This window comes from Yarrowia lipolytica, chromosome 1A (assembly GCF_001761485.1).
Source record: "Yarrowia lipolytica chromosome 1A, complete sequence".
NCBI classification, from domain to species: domain Eukaryota; kingdom Fungi; phylum Ascomycota; class Dipodascomycetes; order Dipodascales; genus Yarrowia; species Yarrowia lipolytica.
The window spans coordinates 2,001,798-2,025,035 of NC_090770.1; the positions used below are offsets into that span (position 1 = coordinate 2,001,798).

Below are 23,238 nucleotides of genomic sequence, written 5' to 3' on the forward strand. Positions count from 1 at the left end.
AGCCAGTTGCACTTTACAGCTATTGTTGATTCTACAGGAACACAATACCCTACCTATCACTCGTATTGCTTTCATATGAATCGCATCTTTATCATTCCGTACACAGTTCACCTCTCTCCCTCCTAATCCTATCATAGCATATATTGATCTAAATTACTGTACTGGTGCGTCAACCTCTTAGTTTTTCTCAATGAGATTGGCGTCAAAAACAAGGTCAATCAAAGTGGAAGAAGACCATGCCTGGGTGGGAGAAGAGTCTCCACACAGCTCGCCGTCCTTCTGAGTGAGCTCGGTGAGTCCAGCCCAAGGAGACTCGTGGATCCACTTTCGGTGTTCCTCCAGACGCGAAGACAGCTGCTGGTAGACGGAGTCTCGGGCCTCCTTGCTGGGATGCTCGAACTGGGCGAGTCCGAAATGCAGGAAGGCTCGGAAAAAGTAGCCGATGTTCCACACCCATTCAGGACCCTGATGGTAGTTTCGGCCCTTGGAAGTGGCAAAGTCGTCGCTGTCCACACTGTTAAGGTAGTAGGGTCGGTAATTGAGATCGGAGGGATCAAGGGTAGCCATACCGACGGGACCTCGAATGGCCTTGTCAGCCACCGACAAAGCGTGCAGAGCCTTGTCCACGGTGAAGAGCTCGGGGGCAACAGACATGGCAATGGCAAAGTTGGGTCGAAGCTGGTAATCTTCGTAGGGCTTGCCAGATCGGTACAGATCCTTGTAGATGCCTCGTCGGTTGACGATAGAGGAGTCCACATCGTAGTCCTTGTCCTGGGAAGCCTCCTCGGGCACCCAGTAGCAGTGCTCAAACGAGTCCTGCACCTTCTTCTCCCAGTCGACAAACTTGACCTTGTTGCCGTCCTGGTTCTCCACCTCGGTCCATTCAAACAGACCCTTCTTGTTGAGCTCGTTGACGAACCGCAGCGAAGACTTGAGCAGGCCGGCAATCTCAATGGCAGATCCATCTCGAGGAGTACCGGGGTAGCCCTTGTTGCCAGCCTTGGCACTCTCACCCATCTTATCCATCCAGGTTCCACAGTTCCACTGGTTACCTCCAAAGATGAGACCGTTGCTCCAGTCGACAGTGATCTTCTGGTTGAAACCCTCAGACTTCATCTGCGAGTCAATGTCAGGGCCAGCATTGGCTTCTCGGAACTCAATGCCCTTGGCGTGACGGGTGAAGATTTCGTAGATGACTTCTCGGATGGTGGAAGTGGTCTGGAAGGCCTCCGGAGAGTCGACAGGCACGTACTTGTCGTCCAGGGGGAATCGTCGGGTGATTTTCTCGTCCAGAATCTTCTCTCCGTCAGGGGCAAACTTGACGTAGTCCTGGATGGCCTCCAAGAAGAACCATGTGGCATCTCGGGCATTGTATCTAGGGTTTCTGCCAGAGTCAAGTAGGTTGGGGATCAGACCATGTTTGAGAGTTTTGGCAAAACCGAGGATGTGCGACTTCACAATGTCGAATCGACCAGTGCACAGAGCAAGACCTCGAATGGAGATGAACACATCTCGGCCCCAACATCGCATGTAGTCCACGGAAAAGTGGGGCAGACCGGCAGCCAGGGAAGCAACGACCTTGTCAGGGAAGACAGAGGCAGAAGGGATCTTTCCAATCATCTGGATGGACGTCAGAGCAAGGTTCTGCACAAAAATGGTCGAGTCGCTGATAGAAGAGTCCAGCAGAGAGAGCGCCTTGTTTCGCAGAGCAGCATAGGCAGTGTAGATGATAAGGGCAAAGTATCGGGGATGCAGGAAGTTGGGAAGAGAAGAGATTCGGTCGAACCGGCTCTTGAGCCACTTCTTGAAGGTGGCGACGTCAGGGTACTCCTCTTCGTACTTGCCCAGACGGTCTACGGTGTAGCCCATGGCCCAGTTGCCCTGTCGAAGGTGCTCGCACAGAGGATGACCAAGGTTGTTATCTGCCACAATTGAAATAAGAGGGGACACCCAACCCTGGATGCCGGCATAGGTGAGCTTTCCGTAGCCAGGAACCTCGTAGACGCCGTCCTTTCCGCCAGAGAAATCTCGCTCCTCGGACTCGGCTCGGTAAAGAACCACGTTGAGGTCTAGCAAGTCAAAGTTGGACACGGCCTCGTCGGCGCCAGTTCGCACAAACTCGTCCATCTCCTTGTCCACCTCCACGTAGTTTGTCTTAAAGAGCGCAATGGAGCCCGCGGGGAAGTCAGGAAGAGTGATAGTGGTAGTGCCGTTCTCAAACTTGATATCGGCGTCTCCAAGCTCCTCGACCTTGGTGGGGATACCAAAGATCTCCTTGTCGGACTTTTCGGCGTCTCCAGTCTTGACGAGCTTCACAGCGAGTACCTGCTCGGCCTTGGAACCAGACAGAGTAATGGGAGCAATAGTCTGCTCGGGGGTGTGCTCCTCAAACTTGGTTCGAGCAACCAGGAAGTATCCATGACCGTCAATAGGGGACAGTCGGTGCACAGTAATAAATTGGCCTTCGTGGTGAATGAAGGTCTCCTCGGCATGCTTTCGGCCAAGCTCCTCGTGAACAGCGTACAGCTGAGCCTTGATCTTCGAAATGCCGCCATCAAAGTTGTATGCACGATCCTCGCCCACAACATCAAGCAGCTTGGGGTACACCTGATCGTAGCCCATGTTGGAGCCCACGGAACAGGCACACATGGCAACCAAAGCGGCGTTGGGCAGAGTGTCCTCCACAGTTCGTTTCTGGGCAGGGGGGTTGTTGTCGTGAGTGCAGTCCATGAACAGAGCATCGACGTTGCTCTTTCGAACCAAGTTGATGTCCAGACGATCACCAGCAACATCAACTCTTTCAACACCATCCTGAGTACAATGAGCCAGAGACTGCTCAAAGAAGGAGCCAATGGGTCTACCGCCGTGTTTGTGAACAAGAGTGGACAGCTGGGCAACGTTGTCCGCCTGCATAGCCTCTCGAATCAGAGCAGTGATACCGAGACGCTCAACGAAGATTCGATCTTCTTCCTCGGAGCCAGTAAACAGCTCGGCAACAACGAAGAGGTTAGGTCGCACCTTTCGAGCCTTGTCAAGCAGATACTGGCCGACAGGAAGAGGAGTGGAGTGACAGTTGTCGACTCGAACACCATGGAAGTACTTGGCACAAGTCTGCACGTACGTGGCCATGTGGTCCCACAGCCAGGGCGAGTCCTCAGGCTTCTTACCGTATCGAAGCTTGACGCAATCGCCCCAAATGATCACCTGTCGAAGCAAATAGGCCTTCGACTTGTTGGAAGCGAAGTCAACTAGAGGGTTGGCTCCCCACATCCATCCATTGTTGGCCAGATGCAGCTTCTTGCCGTCCTTGGAGGTGATTCGGGTGTAGTAAGTCTCCACCAGAGGGGACTTCTTAGACACCTCCTGGCCATGCTGAGGTCCATTCTCGTCCAGTCGAGTGTACGAAACTCGGTTCTTCACCTGGTCCAGAATGGTGACCTGGTCGGCGTTGTACTCCTTGTAGAAGGGGTCGTTAACTTCATCAAGCACCTTCTTGACCTCAGACTTGACCATATCGGCAGGGAAGGCCTTGGCATCAGTGCTCTCCAGCTTGGAAAGATAGGTGGCAATGATTCCAGCGGCCTTGGCCGCATCAACCTTCTTACCAAATCGAGCGCCAAGAATATGGGCGTTCTCAACAGCCTCCTCCGTCACGTACTTGGCAACTCCCTTGAGATCATGGGCCCAATCGGGAAGGTTGTCAATGTACGAAAGAGAGGACCAGGCTGCAGCAATGGCGTCCACATTCTTAGAAACATCCAGAACGTAAAACTGCCACAGATCAAGGCCAGAGACGGTGTCCTTGAAATTACTCATAATCTCATCCAGGTGTCCAGGGTCTCGAACAAGTCCGACTCCATCGGAAAACTCGATAATGGCGTCGTCGAGAACAATGGCAGACTCCATGTGGGGAGCGGTCTCGACATTATAGCAGGCCTCGGGATGCTCTTCCAGCCAGGTAGTGTTGTTCGCAGTATGATTGAGCACAATATCAATCATGGCAAGCATGTCGTACTTCTTCTCCATCTTGTCGACAAGCTCGGCCACGTCGGAATCGCCGTTGGGGAAGATTTCCTTGTCAAACTCTAGCTGGTCAAAGATGGAGTAGGGCGAGTTGGACTCTCCTCGGGTCTGAAGAGGAGTAAAGTGGATCATGTTGTATCCGGTGTCCTTGATGAACTGCAGCTTGCTGTCCCAGGTCTTGTAGGGGCCCATCCACTTGGAGATGATGGAGATCAGAGTAAGGGCCGAGAAGGGCACGGGCTCGCCATTGAGCGTGTAGCCAGAAGACACGTTAAAGTAGTACTCCTCTGTCTTGCCGGTGGAGTGAGACTCTTCGGAGGCGTTGAAAAAGTCCTTTCGGGGGGTCTCAAATTCAGCGTAGAACGAGTAGGCTCCGGGGGCGTAGATAGGGATGTCAACGTAGCACTCCTTTTCGAAGGAAGAGGAGATTCTGTGTTAGTGGGTACTCAATTGGGATGATAGGGTCGTTCACTGGGTAGGTTTGTACTCACTCAAAAGCCTGGTACTTGGTTCGGTCAAAATCGTCGCCCTTCTTGGGCACGTTGGTCAGGATCTTGCCATTTCGAGAAATGTCACTGACCGAAGACACCACCAGACGCAGGTGGTAGCTCGGGTTGGGAACCGGCAGCGAGATCAAAGATCCCTTGCCCAGAGGCCGGGGTTTGCCGTCGTTGTTCAAGGGCAAGACGTAGTATGACATTTCAGGAGAAGATGTCTTGTCGGTCTTGGTTGCAGTAGTGGTGGTCTTGGACACGGGTTTCTGAGCTGCCGACTTGGTCGATTTGGTGATCTGGCTGGGCTTATGAACAGAGGAGCTCTTAGGTTTCGTAAGTGCCTCGTTGCTGTCGGCTCTGGGTGAGTTAAGCGTGTTTCTAGTGGCAGCAGTAGGTCTGTTCGGACTGGGTTCCCTCAACAGTGGTGTCGTCTCTTCTGAGTTTCCTTGGTCCTGCTTGATGCCGAATATCCAGCAAAAAATCCTCCACGGGTACGTTAGAATGCTGAGCAACGACAGTGTGGGCGGTGGCGACTCGTCTTCGGGGGTCGGTGGGGAGTCAAGAGAAAAGACTGGGCGCCGTAGATAATCTCAAAATGCCACCCAAGGTTGGTAGCAATCATCCCATAGCCACTGCATGAACTTTAAGCTACAATTGTTGTCCTGGAGATGGGCTAAACGAGTCTAACAAACGGCTGTAGTAAGTGGCAAGAGCACACGACCGTCCGATGAATCTAGCGGAGCAAAATCCGACACAAGTACACCCATTTCAGATTCTCCCGCCCTCTTTGGATTCCCTCCACATTGTCTCGCGCTCGTATCTATGCGCTTGCATTTGGGATGTCCAACACGCCAACACGGAAAAGTTTCCTGGGCCAAAGTGGCTATTCTTGTAGCTAATGTCTGAGTCTGGTAAAACGCTGCGTGTCTGCGTATCGACTCTTTTGGAGCGTGTCTCACTCGGCCTCTCAGTTGGGTAATTGCACGGTGTCTTTGTCAATCTGTCTGTGTATGAAAAGTGCGAGGGCAGCAGCGTGTCTATGGGTTCTTGTCTACATGGTCCATTGTCCACTGGATACGGCACACTCACACTCTCTCCACACACTTAGTTGCTTCTTGCATTAGCCAAAGACTCACTTAATCTCTGCGGCAGGCTATAGCAAGGCAAGGTGTCCACATGGTGGGACGATTGCGTGCATTAGCGACCGGTGGTTACTGCTACTTGTGTGTACGTTCCGGGGACAGAAGGAATTCGGCAGGATAAAAGCTGCGTCCGACAGGCACCTGAGTAGTTTATTCCTGATAAGCGGGAATTAGAGGAGGAGAAGAGGGAATTTATAACGAGAAATAGAGGGTAAATGGACCATCTAACAAGTTGGATTCAATTCCTCATGATTTGATATACTCCCATACCGCTCGCTGGCCCTCACTTTTCGATATTAGTCCATTTGTATGACATATGCCCCCTCAGTTCTCCACCATCCCGGAAAAACTCACTCCCGAGTAACCTTCAATTTTTGGTTCCCAATCAGGCCGATTGGCGCTTGTTCTGTTTTCTGCGCAGGAGAATAGCAATGAAGCGCTGTGGTTGCTGATACACGCTGGGGAGACGTTTGGGCGGCCAACGGCCTGGCGTGTTGTCTACGTGAGGCTTTTAGAACCGAGACAATTGAAATCCAAACACATATACGTCGGCAAACACTATAAAATAGCGCGCTAGTGTCTCGTTTTTCAAGCCCCCAAAATCATGCGACTCCGTCTCTTCCTTGTCGCTTCTTTCGGGAGCAGCTTAACTCCGTTAAGTCCTAATTGTAGAGAATGAAAGGATGATAATGTGTCGTGTGCAGATGAGACGCGGAGGTAGATAAGTCACGTGAATGGGTCACCAGTGGTGTTTATGGTGGCACACTCACATTATCACCGACGGTTCAGTACGTGGTACGGTGCTGTATGTACTGTTCTTGGTGAACTGTAGAATCCTCAGTGTGCTTTTTTATACTGTAATAACATAATACTGTTTTGTTAGAGTTACTTATGTTGGGTTAGAGTGATTAGTAGAAGCAGCTGTCGGGTTTGGTTGATGTCGCTTGTTGAGATTACACAACTGAATGTATTATGGTATTATAAAAATAAAAATGCGGGCAAGTGTTTGGTCGTTTGGACCATTATGGTGGAAGAATGTATTTCCAGATAGTTGCATATTTGTATTCGCATTTCATTCTTCAGATCTTCTTATCTCAGCGTAAAATACATATGAAGAGTTTCTGCCTTGTCAATGCTGTTTTGAGCCCTATTGTAGTATATTTATCACAACATGGCCAACTATAAAGTAATAAGTAGTTGGGTCAATAGTTGCGTTGATACAGCAACCCCCAAGCATATCTAAAGGCACTCCAATTTAGTAATAACGCGCTCAATTGCATTTCAACCTCCAGTCACCTACAATTAAAGGACCCCACGTTGTCCCACCACCCTCCATATTCCCACAGAGCACCCTCTCATTTCTCCGACGATAACCCGAGGGTTAAAGTTGCATTGCATGATTCCCCACAGTTCTTCTCCTATGATTTGGATCACATCCCGTTAAGACTCAGTCATCACAGTCATGCTACGACAGTTCATCCGTTCTTACTCTACAGCGTCATCAAGCACAGCCAGCTCAATTGCAGCGCTCAAGGCTCGGGCTCCTTGGAGAAAGCTCGATTATGTCTCTCCCACCCAATCTCAGATGCTCAAGACTTCCATCAGTCATCTATTCCAGCAGCCCGAAAAGCAGTTTCAGGTGGGTGATGCCGTGCCTCCGGGCTTCCACATGGCCTACTTCAACCCCTGCGACCCTGAACCCACCCTCGCATCCGACGGGTACTCTGAACAACAGGCTCCAGGCGAACCATATGTCAACCGCATGTGGCTGGGAGGCTCTGTGGAGTTCCACAAGGGACGGCAGCTGTCCATGGGTGAACAGTCCACATGTTCCGAATCTCTGGTTCAGGTGAGAGAGCCCGGATCAAGCACATCAGGTGATAAGCTGCTGGTTACGATCCAGAGAGATCTCAGAAACGATTCTGCTCCGGCCGAAGAGCCTGCTGTCACTGAGAAACGAACTCTCATTTATATGAAGGCCGAAACGGGTCAGAAACGAGGTGCTACCTTTGAAAAGATAATCTCCCCTCCGGATAGAGCTACCCACTCTGTGTCCTTTGTTCCCTCTTCAACACTGCTGTTCCGGTACTCAGCGCTGACCTTCAATGGACACAAGATTCATTATGACCCCGATTATGCTCGAGAAGTGGAGTCTTTGCCTGCTGTCATCGTGCATGGACCTCTTACCGTGACTCTCATGCTGACCTGGATGAACGGCGTCATTCAGAAGGATCTGCCCGGCAAGCGTATTGCTGCTTTTGAGTACAAGAACGTGCTCCCCCTGTTCTGCAACAATGAGCTGACGTTGCGATGCAAGCCTCTCATGAACTCGGACGGATACAAGGTCTGGATCGAGAACCACCACCAAAGTCTCTGCATGAATGGTACTGTAAAGGTGGAGTAGGAGGGACTCGGTACGACGAGACGACACACCATAGCTAACTGATTGTATTCTGAGTACACTATGAGAGGTGTAGTATACACCTCATGACTCTGATTAAGCAGATCATGGAAGGTGCTTCTACGGCGAGTCAATAACACGATATGTCCGGGCATTCAATGACGTTTGAGCGTGTAACGAGAATATCCAACCAACAGAATGTACAGTACATACTTTTAATGCATCCGAGTCTCTCTTGTTTGCTCATTTATTGTCTCCTTCAGTTCGTCGGATTTCCGAATGGCTTGTTTGCCACCAGCTGGACTCTGACCTGAGGCCAACAGGTCGCCCGTATTATGTTCAATACGTTTAATCTCCCTTATCTGTGGTACCGAACCAATAGACAGTCGGAGTGTTGGTACCAGTCGTCCCAAGGGAGTTTCAAAGAAACAAAATGGCCCCACCTGGTCCCGAAGGCACTCAAGATCAGTGTCAGTTTTGATGCTGTAGAACAAGAAAATAGAATGACGACTACTTGTAGTATCATTTGTCAATAGTTCAATACGTTACAGTTACGTAGTCGTTATAATGCTTGTAGTTCAACTGCAGTATGTACATACTGTACTTTTTTTTCTGCATATACAACTACAAGTAGTATACTTCACCAGATTGGGTTGTATCTAGCTTCGAGAAGAACGGTGCAACTGAACTCTTTAAAGAGAGCTATACACTGCAAGTAGACTATGTACATACACAGGAACTGTACGTACAGTGTACAATGCTCAGACTGTGGCTGTACTTGCCCTATCATCTCAGCTACAGCATAATACTTCTCGTACAGTATACAATAATTACGCCACCACTATCAACAGAGGCCTTGCTTCCAATCTCCGATATCATTCCGCCTTCAAATGGCAGGAAGTATGGGGCTCAGCAACGGCACTACGAGCCTCAACAAATAGGCTTCCAATATGACATCTCCTGAGGCCACATTTGAGGACAAATGGCATATGAATTCGGGCCAGACAAAGGTGGGGTACTCATACATGAGTCCCATCTCTTCTGATTAGGTGAGAGTGATGTACGAGTACGGTTATCGTACATATTTCACTTCATCTTGGATATAACAGTTGAGACTAAACACTTCAAGGCTACATCTAATTCTACGGTTGTATAGTTAAGCGAGTATTTCGAATAGTTTATCCCAAGTTTGTTTAAATGTAGAGCGCCACGATATGTAGATATACAGTAGCCTCTCACTTACAGGATCGTCCTGGACGACTCGGCACGTTCACCATTTCATTCGCCTGCATAACTCATGTCATGTGCGGAGATAACGCACGTGAGGCGTCGGTGTGCCCCAAAAATACCATACCTCCATAAGTTATAAATGCGTCCATTTATTGCAAGTAGTAGCTGCGGCCACCCCTGTGTCACTAATATACCACCCTTCCGCCATGTCTTTTCGGCTAAAATGCTTGAAACGGCGCATGTCGCAGATCCAGCCGCTCATCCAGGTGCTGGCCCATCTCCACAACATCAACTATTCGGCAGACTCCCTAGACCCAGAGTTGTGGGACAAGTTATACTCGTTGCCCATTGCCATGAATTCGAGTATTCAGAGCGAGATGTTCGAGGAGTGTGACTACGAGCCCTCGCAGAACTTTCTCAACCAGATGCCCATCATCTTGCCCCGAGAAGCCTTGGACAATCTCATGAAGTCTGAGTGTGTGGCAGATTTCTTTGTCACTCTCATCAGATATGTGTATCCCCACATTGGCCCACTACTGTGTCACTTTTCCAACATGGAGACCGATGTTGAGAAAGTCCGCATGATGCGCGTCTTCTTCCAAAAAGACAACTGGGCCGACGTCGCCGACTTCATGAACAACTTCTACTATGGCGCTCTGGTAGTTGCATTGTCTCCAACTAACTTCAGATCTCATCGTTTCGAAACGTGGTTTGCAGAGACATATTTGCTGGAACTACTCACACCCATCTGCAACTATCTTCGGGTCCAATATGGCAAACCACAACGTCGGCTTAATCAGTACTAGTCGAACACGAGTACTTGCTGTACAGTAAGATGCAGCCCACACCCTTTAACCTCTTCCAACTAGAGCTATTTATATATTTATTTGCATTCCTTCATACCCGTTTGTCGTCCTGTAGTATCAATAGTATTAGTATGTATTTCCTTTTATAACCCATGCAATCAGCCTCTCCGTGTTTAGTTGTCAGCCTAGTACAACATAACTTTGGCGTCAGATTCGTCCAGAACTCGCTTGATAGCAGGAATGGTCTCTTCCAGATCCCAAACAGAGTTCTTCTTGGAGTCCAAATAGGTGCTCTCCACAACAATGGCTTTGATATCCTTGGGAGTCAGCACCTTGCTGTCCAGCAATCTCAACAGACGGCCAGGGGTAGCAACACCCACAGATGCCTGGGTCTTCTCGACGGCAATAGTGTCATTTTTGATAGTGTTCTTCTTGATGAACTTGATGCTGCCGGCCTTGAGAGGCTTGAGGTTTCGGTGCACGTCACACACCCGAATGGCGGAGATGGACAGCACAATGGTCCACTTGTCACATGCATTCTTCTCCAGAAATCGGGCCAGCTTGTCATCGACTCGAGGAGTTCGCCATGAGGCCGTCTCCTTGATTTGCTTCTCGCTGATGGTCAGCTCGTTGATCTCAATGTTGGAAAGATCGGGGTTCTTGGCTCGCACCTTGGCGGCAATGAAGTCCGCAATCATGGCGGAATCTTTGAGGGCAAGTTCGACCTTGGCCTGGCTGTAGTTTTCGGCCTTCTCCTTCTTCTTCTCGACCGCGGACTCGTTCTTGGTCTTCTTCTTCTTCTTCTGGGGCTTGTCTCCGTTGGACTCGGGCAGAACTCGCTTCTTGGTTTTGACAATCTCCTCCTCCTCGTCCTCAAGAGGAGCCAGATCCGCAGCCTCCGTGTCCGAGTGTGTGTCAAAGGTGTATGCAAGGCCGTCGTCTAGTTCATCCGAAGCTGTGAATGCCATTTTTCTGTGCGGTTGATAGTGCGTGATGGAGTCTTCAATCTTTTTTGACTGGTTGCATCACACAGGCACTATTTCAAAATAGAGTTGCGCGTTCGAGGAAGTTCAATCATAATCTGTTGTGGGTCCGGCACTGGTTCCACTCGTGTGTGAAAATAGTAAAAAAGAACTTCATCGGGTGGTCACCATACCGATATATCGATTAGAAACCTATGTTTTTTGACAGTCCGCCACTTTCCTCCTTATTGCTTAGTCATCAGATAAAGTTCCATCAGTCTAACCACTGCGAGACGCGATGTTGTGATCTTTATTCTCAGGATATGGACCAACCTGTGAAAACACCGTTAAGACGAGGCTCGTCTCCGTCGGGACCGAATAGCTCGGTCAAGCGACAAAGACTTAACCATGAAACGCCCAACAAAACGCCAAACCGACTACCGAACACGCCCAACCAGATGATGGTGGCGGCGACTCCGCGAACCAACCGCGTGAAACAACGACTGGCACAAGCAGCAGCCACTCCTCGACGTGTCCGAGAAGACACCGGTCGACAAATGACACCCCGTGATATCCTCAGAGCTCTATCACGCGTGATGGTGCGTGAGAAACAGGCCATAGATGAGGAGGATCGGATAGCTGGCTCAGGGAGTAAGGAACGAGAGACTGAAGAGTCACAAGATGCTTCGCCGACTTCTGCCCGATCTCGACTATCCGGCCGACTGTCGGAACGGCTTTCAGGTCGTCTTTCAGACGCCACAGGCATGATGGGACAACTCAGTATGGGTTCTCCTACACCTGATGGAGCTGTGGGAGTAGGAGATGTGTCCATGATGTCTGCTCGTTCTGTGGAGTTGCACAGACGGGTCAGTGTCATGTCTCGACTGTCTAATGCGACGCGTATCAGTGACATCTTCCACACTACCAATGGTGCTGAAGAGGAGGTGGATGGTGGCCAGACGCCAATATCCCTGACGCCATTCAAGCAAGGCGAGATGCTTCCCGAGATGGATCTGGAGTTTGGAGAAGAGATTGGTAATGATATGGCTGCAAGCAGCGACGAGGACTTTGGAGGAGCAGTCATGGACTACGATGGACCAGAAGATGAGGGGGGAGAAGAGAATAATGAACCTGTTTCTGATGCTGAGGCTCCGTTCTCACCACCACCAGAGGGTTTTGTTTCGGATGACGTGGTTGGTGATGTAGTGGACGAGGTTGTCGATGAAGAGATGGCACTCAGTCAGCCAGTCGAGACCATGCCAGATGTCAATATCGAACTCGACTCGCCTGAAGAAGATCCTGTGCCACAAGACGATCCCATTCTGTTTTCTGACGAAGAAGTGCCTACCCAACCTACAAAGAAGCCTGCTGCCCGCAGACCAAGGAGGAAACGTGCTACAGCAGACCTGCCCCCTTCTATCCTCCCTCGTCCCTTCTTGAAATCATTGGTGGCCTCTATCACCGGAGACAATGTGGATAAGAGCGTCATTGAAGAGCTAGTCACCTCCTCAGAAATGTTCTTCGACCAGGCCGCAGATGACCTAGCAGCTTATACAGACCATTGCAAGAGGAAGACAGTGGAACCAAAAGATGTGACACAATTGATGAGACGACAGAGGCTCATTAACAACTCTTCTGATGTGCTCCCTCTAGCCCAGAGACATCTTCCGGCCGAATTGATAGCAGAGCTTTCAGATGTCTTCACTATCAGAGCTCCTAAACGAAAATCGAAGAAGACCAAGGAGGCCGAGGAGGAAGAAGAGGTTGAAGAAGAAACAATCGGAGAGATCACCGAGGACCACATATAACTATTTATTACTCAATGTATTTATTATAGACTTGTTTGTCGTTTGCCAAACTGAAATCACAACTCACCATCGGCGCCGTGGGTCGGGGTATCTCTACACTCTAGAAAAAAATTCAAACAACTGCTTAGTCAGCGCGTTCGAAAAGTGCAGTTAGGTCTATGTGAGCTGTTGATGATAAATTTTGGCGCCCTTTTCCCGGTATCTGCCAAGTTTCAGTCACATTTCCGTTTCCACTCATGACTGTCTGGTATGATGTATGTTCCCATTTCAACTTTACACTATTAGAAATAAATCAACAATCAAGGTTCCTCGCTATAACATCATCTCAAGCAATGGTCACGATACACCCGACGCCAGTGTATGCTATTAAGACACGATTGGCAACCTCCGCAAAGGGCAAGCAACAAGGAACCAAGGTCTTTCTCAACGTCTGTTACGACTCCAATGTTCCTAGCCCCGATACTCCGTTTGGACCAGAAACTCTTCGCAACCTAGAGCAGGGCATCGACTGGCACATGCCTGTGGTGCTGGGCAAGGAGCGAAAGGACACCGATAACAAAAAGCAACTGTGTTACGTGTGGGACTGTGTGGTGTCTCTGTCGGTTCTGGAGGCCTCCATGTCGTCCATTGAGGTCAAGTCTCTCTTGATCGAGACATGCATGGGGTTAGTGGAGATGAACTATGGGCTAGTTCTGAGCAGAGAATTCACACTGCCCAATCTCACGGCCAAGGGCACGCCGGCAGCAATCAAACTCAGGGCCGAGGGCGACGAGGGGGTCTCGGGTGAAGACGTTGACATGGGATCGTCTTCAGAGACGTCATCATGCGAGGCATCATCCTCGTCAGATGATAACATGGCAGATGATATTGATGCTGTTGCAGGCAACATTCTGCAGTCTCGTGGAGATGATCCGGTGGCAAAGAACAAGTCAAAGACAAAGCCGGATGATACACCCATGCCTATGCCTCCAGGTATGGAGTGGAAGCCTGATGTCTTGGATAAGGTGAGCATGGATAAGGAGCAACGGGAGAAGGAAAGACTTGTGGAAGAAGTCAAGTCTGCGGGATCAAACAAGAATTTCATCATCACACGCTCGATCCGAAAATTCAAGCCCAAAACCCCCGACACACAAAACCCTCCTGCCTTCGAAATAGAAGTGGTCTTTGATCCCACAGCAGATATGACCTGTGAGCTCGTACAGAAGGGCTCTAACCTGGAGCTGGTCGGAAAAGACGGAAAATACACGGTCCCCCTGTTTAAAAGCATGTTGAAGGCCAAGTTCGAAGCATATCTTGTTCAAAAGGAGCATATCATGTGGATTTTCGTTTGGCCCACGGTTTAACAAACGTGGCTTAGACACCAAACACGCGCATCTATACACACATACATACTTAGCATATACGTAGTCACTACATTACAACCCATTTACAAGTACAAGTACATACTGTACAGTTCAGAGCGGTTTTACAACGTTCAACGTTTATCTATACATATATATATATTGTCAAATCATGGTGTGAATTGCAGTCTAAGCAGGACTGGAGGGGGCATTAGTATGGGGCAGGAAGGCAATGTTGTCTCGGAATGCAAGATATTCGGAATCCATGAATCCAAGAACACTCTCGATCTGATTACTCTGCAGGCCCTTGATGAGCTCCATTTCAGTGGAGCCGTAGTTGACAAGAGCTCGTCCAACCTCCATATCGGCAAAGTCGGGATGGGGGATCCACCCACCATCCTCCAGCTTTCGACCAACGTGGATAGACACGGTCTCGGATGTGTGGAAGGTGCCGACGGTTCCGAGGAGACCGGCGGGGAGCATACCAGCTCGATTCTTCCGTGTAAGAGCCTTGTAGCAGCCAGCATCGATGTAAATTTTTCCAGCGGCACTGAGACCATGCAGCAGCCAGAACTGTCGATCCTTGATGGGCTCCTTGTCGGCGATGAACTTGGTGTGCAGAGGCACGTCCTCGACCACCAGTCGCTCCAGTTCCTGCGCCTGGTAAGCGGGGGTGACAATCTCCTTGGCATCGGCCTCGACGTCGTACTTCTGATTGTATTTGACGATAGCTCGGATGTTTCCGGGGACGGAAGACTTGCAGATGACGGTGGTGGTTCCGACAGAAGTGGCCAGCTCAGCTGCAATCAGCTTGGTGGTCATACCTCCGGTTCCGACGTTGGAGCCGGTAGAGCTGACATCAACCTTCAGGGAGGAGATATCATCGACAATGAGAATGGGCTTTGCGGTGGGGTCGGATCTGGGGTTGGCAGTGTAGAGACAGTCGACGTCAGTCATGAGGAACAAGTAGTCGGCGTTGGCCATTCCGGCAGTGATGGCAGACAGAGTGTCATTATCTCCGAATCGGATTTCGTAGGCGGACAAAGTGTCGTTCTCGTTGACAATGGGGATAACACCCATATTCAGCAGCTCATTGAGAGTGGCTGTGGCGTTGAGGTACTGGGTTCGGTCGGCCAGATCGTTTCGGGTCAGCAGAATCTGTGCAATGGGCTGACCCATCTGTCTGAAGAGATCGTCCCATAGACCAATAAGACGGGCCTGTCCGACGGCTGCAACAGCCTGGACCTCGGCGATACCCTTGGGTCGATCGGTGATACCGAGACGCTTGAGACCCACAGCAATACCTCCGGACGAGACAATGATGACTCTGTGGCCGTCTCGCTTGAGCTTCACGATGGTCTCGACCAACAGAGACATGTTGGCGATTCGGGGTTCTCGTGTGACCTCATCGACGAGGGACGAGGTTCCTGGGTTAGTACGGGGTGCGGAGGGTAGCAATTGGTTTGGCGATTGATGGATGATGACGTCGTCTGACTTGTAACTGTATGTCGCGCAATATGAGGGGACCATGTGGCACTGACATCACGGGATCTTGTCCCACACTTAACATTGCTACAGCAGTATCGGTGTGGTAGCAGTATCAGCAGTGTGTCGGAGTAGGATGTGTGTAACGGTGTCCAAGTAACTACTTGCGGGATCAGTTTACACGGGCATTCACGACCCATTCACAAATGCCACTGTATCCTCTGTACCTGTCACTCAACACAACACCACTGTGTCTGGTGATCCCCACCACTGCGATAATCACTTCCTGATCCCATATTTTTCACGCTGTCGGTCAGGGCATTTTTTTGTGCTCTTTGAGACCCGTTTCTCCTCTTGCGTCTGTCGTACTCACCCAGTTTGATAACGATTGTGTAAAGAGATGCCATGGTTGTACAAGTGGAGATCTCGGGTTGAAGGAAAACAGTATTTCGATTTTCTAGTGGAGTCTATGACTGAAGGCTGCTTTGAGTTCTGAGGGGTGCATTAGGGGAGCGAAGCCGAGGTGCACCAAAGATAGGCTAAACTGAATAAATAAGAGACACACGAAAGGGTGTAAATAGTGGGGTGAAAGACAACCCACAGAGCTACAAGTAGAGGGGCGCCAGGTGTCGATTTTTCGACCGGGAGTGCTCGATTCGGACACCGCTCTCCCTCCAAGAATACCCCGGGTTCCCTCTTGCACATTGGGACGGTTGGAGATCGATGTGTGCCATGCGGTCTTTGGAGCAAGGTTGGCATGTTCGTCCAATTCTTTTTTTTTTTTTTTTTTTTGTCTAATTTTTTTTTTTTTTTCGCCTGTCTTGGTTTTTCTTTTTCGCTCTATAACTGTAGTTCCTTAACTAGACATGGAACATTAACCAGGAGGCATGTGTGCTTGCGCGAAATGGAGATGCCCGTAGAATGATTATAGCGCCCCCATTTGCCCAGAATAAAACCTGTCAGGAGATTCTTTAACTCGCTTTCTCCTTGACTAAGCCATTAGCCTCCCAGGGCTCGTTACATATCGTTACTTTTCGTCTCATTCGACGGTGACTTGTCCGAACCCAAAATCCCAGGACTGCGTGTTAAACGATATAGTTGCTCTCTTTTCCTCGCGCACCACAGGCGGGGTGATGTCATGATACAGTGACGGGTTCCCCATCAGGCAACCCGCGAGAAAAGACTGGGATCTAAGCAAGGGGCTTGTTCCTCTGAGGTGGCCTTTCCTCCGGCCATGATGATGTTTCGGCAGGAGGCGGATGAAAACCCGCATACGGTGGCTGTGACGATTGCGCGTCAACTGCGCATGGAACAAAAACGGAACACGATGATTGGCCGAAAACTTGGCACGGACCTGGACACGCAAAATGACGGCCTCGATATTGTATTTATATTCCTGGGACGCATGAACATGTGAGACGACCGATGTGGACACGTTTTTCCTCTATCTCTTTCGCTTTTCTCGAAGTTAACATTTATCTCGCATCTGTGATGCAAAATTAGTACTACCTCGGGAGATAGCATCAGAGAGATGCAAGGACTGTGTTGTTTCTCATGGTTTGTGATTGGACTAGCCGGCGGGGGGTGAGAGGTGTGAGATAATTTTGCTTTTGGTCTCGCTTTATCGCTTTCCCCGGCCTTTTTCAACGAATCTTGCGATCATTGGGATCCACCTTTACTGAAGCTATCAGGAGGGCCTGTAAGAGAGAGCCCCCCTTTGTCGGTGAGTAATGAAACCTACAATAAGAAGACGCTTCCAAGTATCATTATCACCAGACAATTAGAGCTATGCGGTGTTTGATGTACACGTGCTTAGTTCTTGGGGGAGCGACTAGCGTCTGGAAATCACTATCTGGACAAGGGCACCCAGAACTGGACCAGGCAGCACAGATAAGGAGTATTCCGGTATAAAACCGTGTTAGTCACAGGGCCGTAAATGAAACATCATTTCACACATTTGTTATGATCTGTTGGTTCTCCAGCAACACCTCTGTTGTCCTCCCTGACTGAGATCCCTGCCCTGCTTCGATACCCTTGTCTTCCCTGACACGGTTGCGTACAGTACTAACCCTCGAGGCACAAGAACAAGGCAAAGTGGATCAATAGTTCAGCCTAAAGACCTTTACAAAGATGGGTATATCTAATCACGTCCGAACTTGAGACACTCCAAGCTGCTTATCTAAAGTTGATGGAGGTCACCAAGATAAGAGCCCGACAGCAGGGATTGTGCGAAGGTGAAATAGTCGTCGAGGAGATGTCGACGCCAAGATGCCAAGAGATGGGACAATTTCTCTTGGCGACAATTTATATATATAGTCCACCTCTTTTTCGTATTCGCTACTCTCTCGCTTACCCTGTATTGTTTATCGCTGGATATAGAACTTTGTCCCTGATAAGACCCAGACTCAAATCTAACAATTCAAACACTGACACATACGAGTCGGGATATGGATGCAGATTAATGGAGACCAGTACGATCGTTATCTGATAGCCTAAATAAGTATCTTCGTCTATGTAAAGCCTGGAGTCCCCATGTCTGGGAGCTGAACCTGCAATCTCAAACACTCAAGCACCATGTCTGAACCCACGCTCGAGTCTCTTCAGTACACCATCAACACCGCATACATGCTGGTGGCATCGGCTGGAGTGTTTGTTATCACTCCGGGAATTGGCTTATTCTACGCGGGTATGCTCAGGAAGAACAGTGCTATGCAGGTGATTGTTCAATCGTACATCACCACGTTTGTTGTCACGATACAATGGTGGATCTGGGGCTATGCCCTGGCATTAGGAGATGGAAGCTCTTTTCTAGGAAACCTGAACATGGCTTTCCTCAAGGACTCGAACCCTGGTCCCTTGGTCGAAGGAGGTCCCGTTCCCAGTGCAGCCTACTTCATCTTTTCCGTCTTCTTTCCCGTTTGCACTGTTCAGATCTTTTTAGGGAGCACAGCCGAAAGAGGCCGTATGATTCCGGCGCAGATCATCGGGTTTCTGTTCACTACAGTGGTATACTGTCCTCTGGCATACTGGTTCTGGGCACCCAAGGGCTGGTTGCTGGTTCTAGGCACGCTGGATTTTGCTGGAGGAGCACCTGTTCATATTGCTGGAGGAACCGCATCTTTGGCCTATGCCATGTTCCTGGGACCACGAAAAATCACCCCCAGATTCCATGCCTATAAACCACACAATGCGACAATGTCTATGATTGGCACGACTCTCATCTGGTATGGCTGGCTGTTCTTCAACTCCGGGACTCTCCAGGCTGTCAACACCCGGACAGCTTACATCATGCTCAACACCCATTTGAGTGCCTCTGCAGCTGGAATGACTTATGTCATCTACGATAAGATCTTCCACAAAAAATTTTCTATGATGGGTGCATGCGAAGGAGCTATTGCAGGACTGGTCGCTGTTACTCCTTCCTGTGGTTACGTTGCGCCATGGGCTGCCTTCACTGGAGGCATCATGACTGCCCTGGTGTGTAGATTGACCATAAACGTGAACAAGTGGCTACGAGTCGACGATGCCATCTACTCGTTCAATCTCCATGCCATTGGTGGATGTATGGGATCCCTCGTTACCGGCTTCTTTGCGTCTTCAACTTGGACTGATATGGATGGCAGTAAAGACGCTATTGCTGGAGGTTGGATTGCCAACCACTGGGTCCAGATCCCTTACCAGCTGGCTGGACTGGGAGCCACTATTGGCTGGACGTTTGTCGTCACCTATATTCTCTGCTTTGTGGTGGACAAGATTCCGGGCCTGAAGCTCCGAGTAGATGAAGACCAAGAACTCAAGGGTATGGACGCATATGACATTCTGGAGTCCGCTGGAGAGACCATTGACGGTGTCATTGTTAACACAACTGAGATTTTGGTGGCCCATACTCCTGCTCATACTCCAGATAGTGGCTCTTTTGTACGGGGTGAGAAGAAGGAATAGGTCTAAGTATTTAGTTTACCATTTGTTTAATTTATGTAGGCTTCTGAAGTGTACTGTAGCTGGAGTGTCTGAAATATGGTGAGACCAGGTCCCGGACGGTTGTTTGTTTTATACGACTAATGCTTGTGCTATATCGTAATAGGACTCTTTCCATTCATGTCAGCATCCAAAAGTACAGTATCAATATCATTGACACTGCTCCCAACTATTGCCATTCATCAACATGACAGCTGATGGCATCCAGGACGCTGTATGAAGGAGGTGTAAGTGCCTCTTTGTTACCCCTGATATGTCGAGTAGAGTTCAGTGTCTGGTGGCATTGGTGGTGAATATCAGAACTGCTGATGCAAGAATGAGTATTTGATTTCTCATCATCCGTTTCAATTTATTCCTCCACTTTCATCCAGCTTGTCTACGTCAATATTATTATGTCCTGTATACTCAGATGTTTTCATCTGACCTCCCAGTTCCGGGGAGCACATAATAATAATATCCCCCAGACAAGACGAACTTGGCACCCTCCAGTTTTTGTTGTTGGCAAAACGTCAAGATGTCAAATTATGACAAGGTCACCTATCCTCCACCGCCACCGAGTGGATTCCGAAACTGCAACAGTCTCTCTCAACACACCATGCCCCACGTTGAATATTCCAACCAGGACGTTGAGCTACTGTCCAAATGGAGTGTACGCACCCTGGAGCTCTTTTTGCAGGTGCGCAACCTCCACATTCCCGAAGACGCCTCATATGTGGAGATTCTCGATATGGCCACGTCGGCGGCCTCGGTGCCCATCCGCGTCGTTAGTCTTACCCGAACCATCTTTGACAGAATGACCCATTTGCAGCTCATTTCGTGGCTCGAGAGTCGGGACTACGTGGTGCTCCCCAAGGCTAAGCCCATGTTTACATCGCCACCTGGAGCGTGCTACACACAGAGACAGGAGCTGCTCAAATTTGCCAAGACGGATTACGTGGACAACATTGCGCATTTGGACAGTGAGGCCAAGTACGAGCTGGAGACCAAACTGGCAGACATCTTCTCCACCAGCTACGCCTTCACTGTCACGTCTGACGTTGAGCAGCCACCATCCATGGGTTCCTATGGTACGCTTCACAGAAACCACTACCAGGACGAAGACCTGGAGATGATTTGGCAGCATTTCTTTGGAGATCAGCTCCAAACCACCCCCAAGAGTCGGGAAGAACGGGCCATCATCATCCAGCACTGCATCCGGGTCTTTGCACAGGGTCCCCGAAGATTGCTCAACTTGTAGTAATCAAAAATGTCGCTGTCATCCTGTCATGCTCAATCTAGGAAATTCCAGTACTGTAGTGGTGATGTGTGTTTGTAGTTCTTCAAAGTCTGCCTTGCCAGAAGAGAATCCACTGTATTTAGAGTTACGATCTGCAAAAAAGTCTACATAAAAAATTGGTACATAAACGCGCGCTTGAGAATGCACGCGACTAGGAACCAAAATCTGCAACTCCTTGGTCCCACTCCAACGCCAGCCATGAAACCAAGACTCAAGATATTCGTGCTGGAACCCATCCCGACCCTCGAGATAGGCGGTAGCGTCTACCGAAGCGACCCCCTACGACCCACACACCACATTGCAAAGAGGTTCTTGTACCTGGTGAGTGATCCAGATGAGACGATCGAAGAGCTGGCCGACAAGCTGAAAGCCACCTTCATGGAGCTGTACCCTCATCACGCGAAACCGTGCATTGACTCGATCCAGGATGAAGCTGCATTGGATCTGGACAGGCGGTTTTTGCTCCGGGAAGTGTTCGAGGACAACAGCCTGGTTCGTATGGTCCTGACACAGCCCACGGATAAAGACGAGCTGGGTAACTACCATGCGGCCAAAGCACTGGCTGCCCGTGAAGCTGCTCGCAAGGCCAAGGCTCGGGCCGAGGGACGGCTTGTGGATGAGGACGAGAGTTCTGATGACGACTTGGATGATGACTATGAAGAGGATATCATTGAGATCAGACCTAGAAGGATTACTCCGACCAGAAACTGACGCGCTCTGGACATGTTCACGGATCCGGTCCAGGACAATTTGCGGATCTTGATTCCATATAGAGGGAATGCATTATTTATTTGGATGGGGTCTTGTACAGTATCGTAGGCGGCTGTAGTTGGCCTCAACAAGGTTGCTTTCCTGAAGCAAGTCTCCAACGGTCGTACAGGAGATTGTGCATAATTGTAGTTGAGTTTTTGGTGGGAGTTCATTATGAGGAAAGCCGATTACAAGTATTGATAACAAGTAGAAAATATAAAATGCACTACAGAGTATTTTGTACAAAACCAGTACAATCGGTGTAGTACAGCACGGTTACATTACATCATCAAAAGAGGAAGAAGGACAAGCTGAAGACGAGCCATCAACTTGGATCCAGTGTTGGCCTGAGCGACAGTGGTGGGGACGGAGTCAATCTGAGGAACTTTGGCTTGAGGAGTGGAGGAAGTGTCGATAGTTCTGGTCAGAACAATGGTGCCAGTAAAGGTGGTGGTTGCTCCGCTTTCAACAAGAGTCTGGGTTGTGAGAAGAATCTCGACCGAGTTGGTGGGTCGGGGCTCGGGAATATCTGTGTTGGTGGACAAAGCTGCAGAAGTTGTAGTCGAAGAAGCAGTAATGACACTGTCAGATCCGGTATCAACGGGCTTTCTGGAAAGAGCCTGAGTGGGTTTGGACTTGGTTTGGGTCACACCGCTCCCAGTGATCTTGAAAGACTCAGTCTCAAATCTCACAAGGAACAACCACTGCCAGAGTCTTACCCTCAATGACAGTAGGGCAGGTGGTGACTGTGTGGATAACGGGAACTTTTGTAGTCCAAATTACAACAGTGTGGCCACAAATACCTTGCTTGCAGTAGGTGGTGGATACAATCTCAGTGACATTCGTCATAAAGACAGAGGTGGGAAAAGTTCCAGAGCCTGAAGAAGGGGTGCTGGCAGTGGCAGAAGAGACAGAAGAGGCAGGGGAGGCGGAAACTGAAGCGTCAATAGCGGAACCGTCGACTCTGGTAGAAGAGCCAGCATCTCCCAAAATTGAAGAAATCAAACCAGTGACTCGAACCGAAAGCTGTTACGGGAGATGCATCTTCAGTGATTGAACCAGAATCAGAGGCTTCTCTAGTGGTAACAGAACCGTCATTGGAGGCAGACTCAAGGATAGAACTCGTGGCAGAGGCAGCTCCTCCACACGGTAGCAGACACTTCATCTGAAGTAGCAGCCGAAGTATGAGTAGACTTATGTCTGAAGTAGTAGCCGCAACCTCGGCCGACGTAGTGGCAGACTCCTCATCCGAAGTAGCCGCAACTTCGGCAGACGTAGTGGCAGACTCTTCATCCGAAGTAGCCGAAACTTCGGCCGACGTAGTGGCAGACTCTTCAGCCGACGTGGTAGCAGACTCTTCAGCCGAAGAAGTTTCAGAGGTAGCTGGAGATTCCTCCTCCTGTTCCACCACCTGAACAGATCCTGAACCTCCTAGATTCCATTCACCACCAGTGGCGGGCGCAACACAGTAGTTGGCGAGCTCCTCGCCGTCACGTACAAGGGGGCCACAGTTGATCTAGTTTTCCATGATTACATCAACCTC

At 49.6% G+C, this 23,238-nt stretch overlaps 12 protein-coding genes across 12 annotated transcripts; 7 read left to right on the plus strand and 5 right to left on the minus strand.

Moving 5' to 3' along the window:
• Positions 1–177: 177 nt before the first annotated feature.
• YALI1_A20063g (uncharacterized protein) lies at positions 178–4,723 on the minus strand (the record flags this gene model as incomplete). The annotated part of the gene is made up of 2 exons (XM_500229.3): positions 178–4,453; positions 4,515–4,723. 2 exons carry the CDS (start codon positions 4,721–4,723, stop codon positions 178–180), a joined length of 4,485 nt encoding a protein of 1,494 aa, XP_500229.3.
• Positions 4,724–7,121: 2,398 nt separating this feature from the next.
• On the plus strand, positions 7,122–8,063 carry YALI1_A20089g (uncharacterized protein; the record flags this gene model as incomplete). Its single annotated transcript, XM_500230.3, has 1 exon — positions 7,122–8,063. One exon carries the CDS (start codon positions 7,122–7,124, stop codon positions 8,061–8,063), a length of 942 nt encoding a protein of 313 aa, XP_500230.3.
• A 1,433-nt stretch (positions 8,064–9,496) lies between these two features.
• On the plus strand, positions 9,497–10,096 carry YALI1_A20113g (uncharacterized protein; the record flags this gene model as incomplete). Its single annotated transcript, XM_500231.3, has 1 exon — positions 9,497–10,096. One exon carries the CDS (start codon positions 9,497–9,499, stop codon positions 10,094–10,096), a length of 600 nt encoding a protein of 199 aa, XP_500231.3.
• A 185-nt stretch (positions 10,097–10,281) lies between these two features.
• On the minus strand, positions 10,282–11,064 carry YALI1_A20129g (uncharacterized protein; the record flags this gene model as incomplete). Its single annotated transcript, XM_500232.3, has 1 exon — positions 10,282–11,064. The coding sequence occupies one exon, from the start codon at positions 11,062–11,064 to the stop codon at positions 10,282–10,284; it is 783 nt and encodes a 260-aa protein (XP_500232.3).
• Positions 11,065–11,273: 209 nt separating this feature from the next.
• On the plus strand, positions 11,274–12,866 carry YALI1_A20131g (uncharacterized protein; the record flags this gene model as incomplete). The annotated part of the gene is made up of 1 exon (XM_500233.3): positions 11,274–12,866. The coding sequence occupies one exon, from the start codon at positions 11,274–11,276 to the stop codon at positions 12,864–12,866; it is 1,593 nt and encodes a 530-aa protein (XP_500233.3).
• A 236-nt stretch (positions 12,867–13,102) lies between these two features.
• Positions 13,103–14,209, plus strand: YALI1_A20149g (uncharacterized protein; the record flags this gene model as incomplete). Its single annotated transcript, XM_500234.3, has 1 exon — positions 13,103–14,209. One exon carries the CDS (start codon positions 13,103–13,105, stop codon positions 14,207–14,209), a length of 1,107 nt encoding a protein of 368 aa, XP_500234.2.
• A 186-nt stretch (positions 14,210–14,395) lies between these two features.
• Positions 14,396–15,736, minus strand: YALI1_A20176g (uncharacterized protein; the record flags this gene model as incomplete). Its single annotated transcript, XM_500235.4, has 1 exon — positions 14,396–15,736. The coding sequence occupies one exon, from the start codon at positions 15,734–15,736 to the stop codon at positions 14,396–14,398; it is 1,341 nt and encodes a 446-aa protein (XP_500235.3).
• A 2,529-nt stretch (positions 15,737–18,265) lies between these two features.
• Positions 18,266–19,633, plus strand: YALI1_A20201g (uncharacterized protein; the record flags this gene model as incomplete). Its single annotated transcript, XM_500236.3, has 1 exon — positions 18,266–19,633. The coding sequence occupies one exon, from the start codon at positions 18,266–18,268 to the stop codon at positions 19,631–19,633; it is 1,368 nt and encodes a 455-aa protein (XP_500236.2).
• Positions 19,634–20,264: 631 nt separating this feature from the next.
• YALI1_A20221g (uncharacterized protein) lies at positions 20,265–20,906 on the plus strand (the record flags this gene model as incomplete). The annotated part of the gene is made up of 1 exon (XM_500237.3): positions 20,265–20,906. One exon carries the CDS (start codon positions 20,265–20,267, stop codon positions 20,904–20,906), a length of 642 nt encoding a protein of 213 aa, XP_500237.3.
• A 180-nt stretch (positions 20,907–21,086) lies between these two features.
• Positions 21,087–21,656, plus strand: YALI1_A20229g (uncharacterized protein; the record flags this gene model as incomplete). The annotated part of the gene is made up of 1 exon (XM_500238.4): positions 21,087–21,656. The coding sequence occupies one exon, from the start codon at positions 21,087–21,089 to the stop codon at positions 21,654–21,656; it is 570 nt and encodes a 189-aa protein (XP_500238.4).
• Positions 21,657–21,976: 320 nt separating this feature from the next.
• On the minus strand, positions 21,977–22,544 carry YALI1_A20242g (uncharacterized protein; the record flags this gene model as incomplete). The annotated part of the gene is made up of 2 exons (XM_068281877.1): positions 21,977–22,399; positions 22,443–22,544. 2 exons carry the CDS (start codon positions 22,542–22,544, stop codon positions 21,977–21,979), a joined length of 525 nt encoding a protein of 174 aa, XP_068137978.1.
• A 94-nt stretch (positions 22,545–22,638) lies between these two features.
• YALI1_A20247g (uncharacterized protein) lies at positions 22,639–22,860 on the minus strand (the record flags this gene model as incomplete). The annotated part of the gene is made up of 1 exon (XM_068281878.1): positions 22,639–22,860. The coding sequence occupies one exon, from the start codon at positions 22,858–22,860 to the stop codon at positions 22,639–22,641; it is 222 nt and encodes a 73-aa protein (XP_068137979.1).
• Positions 22,861–23,238: the final 378 nt, after the last annotated feature.